Source organism: Sipha flava, unplaced genomic scaffold (genome assembly GCF_003268045.1).
Source record: "Sipha flava isolate LNK unplaced genomic scaffold, YSA_version1 74_pilon_pilon, whole genome shotgun sequence".
NCBI classification, from domain to species: domain Eukaryota; kingdom Metazoa; phylum Arthropoda; class Insecta; order Hemiptera; family Aphididae; genus Sipha; species Sipha flava.
In genome coordinates this window covers 608,657-619,198 of record NW_020273614.1, presented here as the reverse complement: position 1 = coordinate 619,198, position 10,542 = coordinate 608,657, and the positions used below count along the sequence as shown (strand labels likewise).

The following is a 10,542-nucleotide window of genomic DNA, read 5'->3' as shown; positions in this document are numbered from 1 at the left end:
GAAAATATATGCAATGAAATGGCCATAGAGAATTTTGGTGTAAATGAAGCAAAGGCAAAAATGGTTCCATTTTGGCTACTGACAAATTTACTTGGACAGACAAAATATAATAGTGTAGACAATGTCGTCAGTGCTCGAATCAAAGTTACACTGATTCGTAGTTCACGGACGTGACTACTTTGATAAATGTAAACCGGCCTTTAGGTATGTTACATTTAAAAGTTCCAGTGTGTACACGGCTTAAGTGGGTTGATTTGGGTTATTATACAACTAATGGCATGATTTTGTGTGTATTATCAGGGTCAGCGTTAAGGGGTGTGCAGTACCCCAAATTATGAATGGCTTATTGGTATTATCTATAAGGTCGGCAATCATCAATAAATTAAGAAATCTTAATATTGTAAGATTTTGTTTTAGGAATCAGAAAATTTGTTTATTTATAAACTCCTTACATCAATATTGGCCAGCATTCGCCTCTTTAATTGTTAACAGATTAACAGTAGTAGGTACAAATATAATTAAAAGAAAACATTTTTACCAAAGAAGACGAAATTATGATACTGTCCAGATGCCATTTGACATTGGGTTTTATAAATATAAAATATATAAAAATATAATTATAATATAATGAGATAAATATAATATATTTCAAATCTACCGAATGCCAATGGTTTGTTTTCTATGTATTTATATACTTATGAATAGGACAGTACAATTATTGCATTAAAATATATTAAAAATTGCAATGAAAAAATTTTATTATAATCAATAAAATCAAATATATTAATACATAATTATAATTAAAATTAAATATGAATATTGCTAACATTATTGCATTGCACTAAAATGATTTTTTTAAGTTTTCAAAATCGAATGTTATCACACAACAAATTTTTGTATCTGGAGAAACTTCTTTTTGCGTCAGTACCTAGTTGTTATTGTCGTGTACTTGAACTAGATTAAGTCATTGCTGATCGAGTCTTCTGACGAGCCCTCCATTGACGGTATTTCTCCGCTTATAATTTTTGATATACGAACAATTGTCTGATATCCTTAATTTTTTTGTAAAATAGTTTTGAATTTCTAGTTTATTAATACTCCATTTTGTCCCATAATTTTTTCTATTTTAGTTTCAACATTTTTAACTATGGATAAAGCTTCGATAATTGGAACATGTTGAGTGCGAGTTTAGTAATTTCTGCTAGTATGAAACAATAATTGGAATAAATAAATATCAAGTTGGTTTCCATAGAATTATCAGACAAAAAATATATTAAGTTATATAATTTTAAATGTAAACGAAAATTATGAAAAATAGTTAAAATTACAATAAAATTAAAAAAATGTATTTACATTTATTGCAATATAATTTTTTTTTAATTTAAATTAAAAGTTTAACGAAACATATTTTAAGCTCACTCAGCAATAAATATAAGCATTTAAAAAAAGCATGCAAATTCAGCAACTTCACTGCCCTATTTATGAATATACGTTTTTACTCGATGTCTATTAATTTTGCTGTGGAGCATAGGCGCCCGAAAATTACTATTACATTCCTCCAGATTAATTATCGTTTTATATTGTATAAATTTATTATTTTCAGTTATTGGGATATTTTTAAATTCAATTCAGCTTTTATCTTCTAACATAACAGCTCTTAGTGATTATAACTAATAATAATAATTAAATTATTTAAATTAATTTAATGGCATGGGGATAAAGCCTCAACTTCTAATTGTTGTTTAATAATAAATAATAGTAATATTAAATATTAAATAATATATGTATACAACGAGATAAAGTTTTATAGAAATCAAAAATTGGTATAAATATATTTCAACGAATCTACATATATATATATATATTTTAAAATTAGTACATAGTTATCGAATGGTTGAAGAAATCTTAGTACACGTTTGAATTATGATTTGGAAAAAATTATGTTGGAGAAGGAGCACTATGTATAAGAAATCGAAAATGACCTATATAATTGTGGAATCCATAGCTATCGGTGACGCTAAAGTGATAGATAAAGACACTGTATTGTCATTTTCACATGGCGTCACGTCGCAAGATCGAAGTAGATAGCTTTGAACTCCACGCAATGAGGTTAATCTTTTCAGGAACTTCTCACGCAGCAGAGTGATTGTTTTTCTTGAAGTGTGACAAGTTGAAACCAAGCATTTTTTATGTTCATTTGGTCCAAATAAGCCCAAAGAAAATTACTGAGTTCAGTAGCTATTCTTGTATGGTTACAAGATGGCGCAACTTGTTACACTTCAGGAGAAACAATCCCACTGCTGCGTGAGAAGGACCCAAACAGACTTATCTCGTTGCGAGGTCAAAGCTACCCACTTAGATCTTGCGATTTTTATTTTGAGCATGCGCAATACAACCTTTGATGATAGAATACTCTGTTATTTATGAATACAACTTGCATTTTTTTAAACAGCAATACCTACTTTCAACAATAGACATGGATAGACTGATTTTCTTATGTCAAATTTGTCCTTTTATATCATAGCTGTAAAACCAAAATTGATTGAATGACGAGTTAAAATTTTGAAAGTAGGTGTTGCTATTAAAAAAAATGAAAGTTGTATTACGAATGCACAAAATAAAAGGGTTAAGAAATGTAAAATTATAAAAAAAGTGTATTTTAATAGTCCCGAACTATTTAAAAACACCCCGATTCAATACAATACCACTAGACAGAATTATTTAATGTAACTTTTAAAAAGAATCACACATATATTGTACAATAAGGATTCACAGGTTTTTATTTCGACGACAAAGCAACAAGTGCCCGTTAGAAGTTAATCCGTTAAAACACGTAGGTAGTATGTTTCATACCTATGGCCGTGTGATGTGGTGCGTGACGATAAGGAGTTCCGCGTCCAAGCATCTAAGAGACATGTCTCACGAACAATTTAATCAAGAATATCTCAAGATACCTATACCTATTTATCTCTAGATTGGTTATCGCTAAGCATACGCACTTACCTTATCTCATTATTCTTATGATGCGTAATGATGTACCAACATTAGTTGAAAAACGCATTAGTACATCATTGTGTTTTCATACCATATATTAAATTGATATCAATATTGCGATTATATAAACTGGTCTCCGAAAAACAAAAGCTAGGTGCAGGTTTTAGATTTTCTTGACAAATTTATTATAAATAATTATTAATAGAAATAGTGTGTATATAATCTACTATATTTTACCATTCAACGTTTATATTTCAAATTTTTTGTTCCCTAATCTAGAACAAAAACTTTGCCACTGACTTAGTTATTACTAACTGAAACTTTACTCTTGCTCTCAGGTTGTTATTAATAATAAATACTTTATAAATATAGTCAGTTTTCTATTGGTTATTTAGCAATACATTATTAGAATTAAATGATTTAACCTGTAAACTTTTACTCATTAAATATGAAAACAAAAAGTATTTTGTGTTAAATATTGATATTTTAACAGAGTAGTTTTAATTTGATAGTTAGAATTTAATATTTGTAACATTATTATCTATTAAAGTAACATTTATTTGATTAAATTTCAATTATATTGTACAGAAGTAACTAAAACAACATCATTATCCAAAATCAATAAAACAATATCATGGTTTTTGTAATTATTTAAGTTTAATATTTATTATACAACCCGTTAGACAACACACCAACTATTTCTGGACTATTTCCATTACTTATATTTGAACATAAAAGTATACTTCAATTAATAATATTTAAGAACAAAGTGTTAAATATTTTAATTAATTATAGATTTGTACTCACCATTGCATTTGTGAAAGATAAAAACATATTACAAAAGATTAGAACTCGCCAACAAAAGCTAAAAGAAAATTGCATATCATATTAACTATACTAACAATTAATTATCAGAGAACATTAATAATCAATTTAAAAAATAATAGTTAATTAGTAATCACAATACAATATGTATTCCAACAAGAATAATATTCTTGAAGTTCATTATATTTTTGTATTCTTGTATATTATGCCCAAAATATTAAGCCTATAGAAATAAAAAATGTTATTAAAAGATAAATGATCAACAGAAATTTTAAATTAACACATTAAATATATTTTAATTGCGAAATATTAATTAATTTTTATAAATTATAAATATTAATAAATAATTAATTGAAAATATTTAATTTTTAAGTATAATAATTACCAAAATTTTAAAATTCAAATACCATGTTTGATAAATAAAATAGTACACTATAAAAACAAAATTATAATTGTAATCCGGCTCTTAAAAAAAAACTATTAAAATTAATAGTAATCTATTTTCATACAGGATTAAGTTTATTTACCATTAAAGTTTGAGAAACGAGAAGCATATTAAAAATATTTAATAAGTTAACAATACGATGAACATATTAATAACTTATTAAATATTTATAAAATGTTAATTTAATTTAATATTCTACAAATATTGATTTTTACATTATTGCAATTCTTACCAAATTTTTACTTATCATTAATATTAAACAAAATAAATTTTCTTTTACACTATTTTAAATCTTCTTATCATATCATACAAGGAAGGAAAAGGAGAGTGATAAACAATGATCAAATGTAACTACAATTCAACAATTTAACATTAGTGACTTAGCTATTTATATTTCAAAATCTGATTCAACCCATTGTTCATACTTTAACAACTTTTAAAAAGTAAAAATAATAATTATTTTTCCTAAATATAAATACCATAATTTTTTTCTCTCCAATTATGGGTTAAAATTTAAAAACTGATGAGATTGTTTAATTACATAATTAGTAACAGTTTACAAGTAATGAATGTTCTTATAGGGTTTAAGTATTAAAAAAAAGAATTTGAAAATTGTTTAGCCACTAAGAAAAAAAAAAAATATTAAAAGAAATGTTCTGCTCATCCGACATATTAGTCATCTGCAAGCATTATTTATCCAAAGCAGTGTTTGTTTTAATGGCAATTACACATTCTTCACCACAGGATTTCAAAACAGTACACTAAAATATAAAATTAAATAAAAATCAATAAATAATACTATCAAGATTATAAGTATTGATTGTATTATTAATATTTATTACAACATTTATAACCAATGATATATATAATATATGCTATGTTATAAAACAATGTTTAATGTTTTTCTTTAACTCACCAAAAGCTCTTTTCCATTGTCATATTCATTTTTCAATTGTACACCAATATCACCTTCAGGAATCTTCAAGTCTTCACGCAAATCACCATTGTCAGACATCAAACACAAATAGCCATCATCAGATATGTCAGTCAACTAATGAAATTAATTAAAAACTTTAAGTAGAGAGCTATTGGTGTTTAAGTTTTTATTTAACAAAACTTAAAATTAAAAAATTTATTTTTAACTTAAGAATATAAATATAATATTATAAATACAAATGTTAACATAATGTTAAGTGATTTCCATTAAAACTACACGTTTATTTAATTTTGTAATGACAAAAAAAAAAATTAAGGTATTATTGAATATATATTAATCCAATACACTAAACCAATAAAAATATTAAAAACATTAATTAAAAAAAGATCTTATTTAAAAAAAATTAATACCAGATATATTATTAATTTATTTTATTTATGTATATTCTTCAGGCAATAATTAAACTTTATATTCTAAAATATTATGTTAGACATTTTAACCTTAGATAAAAAATTTAGATAAAAAACTTATTAATAAATAGAATTTGATATAAAAGTAATACAATTACTAAGTAATTAAATTATTTAAAATTAATAATAATGGTCACAGATTTTGGAATTTAAAACTAATGAATTTTATTTTAAAATTAGAATTGGGATGTTAAACATTAACAAAAATAATTTAAATATACAAAATCAAAGTATAAAACCCAAAATAAATAAACAAATGCTTCATATCCACTGAAGGTATCGGTAAATACTTTATGCAAGAGGTTTCATTTAAATCTAACCTATGATAATTAATTTTGTTTGATTAAATGCCACCAGTATATCATTAATGTCTATAAATTGTTTCCAGCCTTTGTTTTTCATAAGAATATGATTAAGTTAACCCAAAATTGCAGTTGCAATATCTCCATTAGCTTAGTTTAACATATTTTCTGCATCTAAGACAATATTTATACATTTTATCAGTAATCTAACTGTTTGCAGATCGATAATCTATATGTTTAATAAATTTAACAACTAAGCCGAAAAAAATAATAATTCAATACAACCATTTAATCCGTATTCTGGGTTTACATATTTCTTATTGATTAAATACAATTTTTTTTATTACTATAATATAATAAACATACACGTAAGTATAAAAATTCCACAGTTGGAATAAATGGAAAAGCAATAAAAAAGCAAAAAAAAAATTTACCAAAAAAAAACAAAAATAAATTTGATTTGGAAACTGAATGACATGAAATTAATTTATATTTAAAAATTAGAATTCTATCTCATATATAAAAAAAGAAGCATTTGCTGTAAAAACTGAGTTCTACATATCATATTAGAAAGAATAATAATAAATAAATCGCCTTTATCAATTACCTGATAATCTTCACGTTTTACAAATGGAACATCCATATTGTGGGTGGACGGGCATATATCTTCATACTTCTTACCAGAAAAAATATCTAGGCCAACTAAATGAACCTTGGCATGTCCATGCTTACCAGTCTTTGATGTAGACATATCCACAATTTTGCATGGACGAGCCTAAACAATTTTATCAACAATAATTTAATTAAAACATATATATTTGTTATATAATAGTTTCCAATTATTAAATTAAATAAGATTTTTAAAGAATTAAGATATTAATTTACAAGCACTATTGATTACTCGTTATTTTAACTCTATAATTTACATTATACATACATCAATCTTAATACTAAAATTAATAAGTCATATTATAATAAAGTCAGAAGTATATAAATACACAAAAATATTAAGCATTATCACATAAATATCATCAACTTTTTTAGTTTTGTAATAGTTACCATTATTATAAATTTAAATCTTATAATGATTATCAATTCAAATGTATTTTTTTTTTTTAATGGTAAGCAACTAAAAAAGTTAATATAAATAATTTATACAACATATAAGGTACTTAATATATTAAAAAAATGTATTTATACTATAAAATTTTAATTCAAATATTAGAAGAAAAATTTTAAAATATTATTTCAAACTACCAAAAAGTTCACAATTAAACTTAAAAAAAGTATTACTTTCAACATGACAAAACCATTCTTTCGTAAAGCCGAACATTGCATAGGGTACGTTGTAGAAGCACCAGAGTCTCCAGTGTCAAAGTGAGTATCTTCGATATCAGCCATTTTTCAAAATAGAACTAAAAAACAAAGAAATATTAATTACACCGAGATGAAATGGTATGAAGAACAATTCCGTCGTGAGTAACTAAAATATTGATGACATCCTGTTAACAGAATTTAACCTAAAAAACCTCGTGAGTTGTTTTGTGTAGACTATCAGCTTCTCAAGACCCAAAATAAAAATTACAAAATATAAATTACTTACTCTGTTCACAGAACGAATAACAAAATTAACTATACTACTTAAAAATATAAGTTAAAAATTGGAAATATAAGGATACAAGGAAACTTTTTAATTCAAAAAAAAGTACTGAGCCTTTGGGCGACACAACAGAACAAAAAAAGAGATGAACGATAAGTCGGCACTATTTTGGTATGATTACCACCACCTAGGAGTCAACAAAATACAGTCATGGAACAAAAATTAATTTTACCCGGTAAAAAGTATTTAAATATGTGTAAAAATGACTTTAGATATGATATTAATCACTACAAAAGAATGAACTGCTTTAACGTAATGTTACATTCAATAATAAAATATTAATGTAATTGATTTTAAATCATTAATATACTGCATAACGCATAATATCTCAAGCAAATTACAAAGATAATTAATATCGTTACTTTTTAAATACTGATGGTTAGGAATGCAGTACTTGATATAATCGTAATATTGAGGAATATTTTTAAACCAATTTAAATAATATATATATAATGGATTATACGAAAAAATTTACAATTCTTATACAGTTCTTATATAAATAGTAGAAACCGTTTGTAATGAAAATCAAGGGACTAGTCAGAATTTGTCATAATGATAAAAAATTTAAACTTAATCACAGGCGTAAGCTGGGGGGGGGGTGCGAGAATAAGCAACTTCCCTCTCTAAAAATCTAACGGAGCAATGCCCCTCTTGGTATTTTTTATTTTTATTAGAAAAATATTTAAGAAAAGGCATTTTAGATTTGTAAGAATTCACATTTGATCAAGATCAATTTTTTGAACTATGAAAAAAACTAAAAAAAAAAACTTAATGAATTAATCAAAATGTATTTGTTCATTCGCATTTTTCATCATAATACATCATGATGCAGATTAAGTAGTCTGGTCTTTAAGTATATATCAACATAAAATAGAGTTCCTCCACCCCATAAAAATTGTACAAGGTACTCCAATGAACTTCATAAATATACTGGGACGGTTTAAGGTCAAATAAACCAATAGTGCCCAGTAAACTTAAACATAATTTGTTTTTTAAGCATTCACATTTGATCAACAAAAATATTACATATTTTCAACGTTTATTAAATTCACAATCTCAACAAAGTAAAAATATGACAAAAATTGTGAAGATTTCTAATAAATCTCAAGAAGCAAGTTATGTAGTTGCAGAGCTTGTGGCTAAAACAATGAAACCACATGCAATAGGTGAACAAATACTAATTTAAAATAAAATATCCCTAATACTTAAGATTAAAGCAAACCCTAACCTCCCAGCTCACGCAGATATCTTAAATCACCCATATAAAAGACTGAAATCAAGAAACCCAGTCTGGGAATTTCTTGATACTAAATTGGGCACGGAGAGACGGTAGTTAATGCAGTGAACGGAAGCCTCAGTCAACAACTCAGTACTTATCAAAGATCCCACTAAGAAACTACCAGATTTCGAACTTCCACGCACGATCTGGACAACAACTAATAGAATTAAGACTGAACAGGGTAGGTGTAATTACCTGCTTCATAAGTGGGTAATGACTGAGTCTCGGCTTTGTGATTGCGGAGAGCTTCAGACGGTGGGATATATTGTAGACTCCTGCCCCTCTAAGGAAATAAACAAGAGGGTGCTGGGTATTCATTTAGGTGGAAGTGCTGCAGCTGAATGGTTAGCCAACTTGGATGTTCGACTGTAATTGTTATTTTTACTTACGAAGAATTTTTCTGTACTTTTTATTTGTTACATATATATATTATTTTCATTTATTCATTTATTTATATATTTATTTTTGTGTTAAGCCGATGCCATATGCTAATATAATATATAGATGGGCTATTATTTATACCTGCTTGCCGTGAAATTGTAAAAATATTTTTTGGAATAGAAGCTGAATAAGAAATATTGAAAATTCCTTTATTTGATAATACAAAGGCAGTAAGATAGCTCCCTAGGGGCAATATTTTATCATGACTTTATATTTTGAGAGAGGATTTACTTGTATTTTTACCCATGGAAGAATCCGAATTAAACTTTCTTGAGGATGAAATGCGGCGGACAAAGTTATCCTTTCTTAACTGATTTGTTTGAGCATCTCAATAAACTAAATTCAAATATGCAAGGTTGCAATGAAAATATGTTAACATCTTCAGACAAAATAATGGCTTTCACGGAAAAATTTAATCTATGGAAAACTAAAGTTAATCAAGGTAATAATAATTATGTTTCCACGTACTGCTTTGCTAGTTGCGGATGACAACATTTTATCATTAATAGTCGAGTCTATCGTACTGTTGGAAGTAAAAATGAATAAATATTTTCCAAGTATTAATATTTTAAATTACGTCTGGGTACGAGACCCTTTCAAAGTGTTTATTAGGGACTTGGTTGATTTAAAACTTGCTGAAGAAGAAAATCTCTGTTCAATTAAAAATGATCGAACAATGCAATCACACTTAATAAATTCTGGATATATGTTTCTGAAGAATATCCAGAAATATCTATAAAAGCATTGACTATTCTTTTGCCGTTCTCAACTTCATATCTCTAAACAGGGGTTTTCAGCACTTACGAATATAAAAATAAAAAACGAGAATAACTAAATTCAGTGGATGAAGGAATGAGGATATGTCTGTCAACTATTCGTCCAAAAATTAAAAATATTTTTAACGCCCATCAGGCACATATTTCTCATTAAATGCATGTATAAACTACACTATTTTTTTATAAATAAATTTAATAACTAATACAATGTAATTATAATTAATAAATTTGTTAGCCCATTAAGCACACATTTCTAATTAAATGTATATAATTATAATTCAAAATAATTTTGTTAATCTTAAAAAAAAAGTCAGTGTGCCGTGAATATTTTTCGAAGAGTACGGTGCGCCGTGTTTAGTAAAAGTTTGAAAACCACTGCTTTAGGAAGTATTTTCCCGTTTCTGCGTCAGTAG

The 10,542-nt window shown here is 26.1% G+C and overlaps 1 protein-coding gene across 2 annotated transcripts; it reads right to left on the bottom strand.

Annotated features, from left to right (window-relative positions):
- Positions 1–4,629: 4,629 nt before the first annotated feature.
- Positions 4,630–7,616, bottom strand: LOC112692534 (eukaryotic translation initiation factor 5A). Of its 2 annotated transcripts, XM_025567228.1 has the most exons (5): positions 7,577–7,616; positions 7,267–7,388; positions 6,581–6,748; positions 5,181–5,315; positions 4,630–5,025 (listed from the first exon to the last, which is right to left on the bottom strand). In XM_025567228.1, exons 2-5 carry the CDS (start codon positions 7,372–7,374, stop codon positions 4,954–4,956), a joined length of 483 nt encoding a protein of 160 aa, XP_025423013.1. In that variant the 5' UTR covers positions 7,375–7,388; positions 7,577–7,616; the 3' UTR covers positions 4,630–4,953. The 2 variants fall into 2 exon arrangements, with proteins under 2 accessions (XP_025423013.1, XP_025423014.1); XM_025567229.1 differs by lacking the exon at positions 7,577–7,616 and having other exon boundaries at positions 7,267–7,473.
- Positions 7,617–10,542: the final 2,926 nt, after the last annotated feature.

What these genes read in the sequence shown, in the direction of transcription:
- LOC112692534 (XM_025567228.1), bottom strand. Translation starts at nt 7,374, where the DNA reads ATGGCTGATATCGAAGATACTCACTTTGACACTGGAGACTCTGGTGCT. An exon ending in ATGGTTTTGTCATGTTGAAA is followed by an intron (nt 6,749 to 7,266) that starts GTAATACTTTTT and finishes AAAATTGTTTAG; the next exon opens with GCTCGTCCATGCAAAATTGT. An exon ending in TAAAACGTGAAGATTATCAG is followed by an intron (nt 5,316 to 6,580) that starts GTAATTGATAAA and finishes TAATTTCATTAG; the next exon opens with TTGACTGACATATCTGATGA.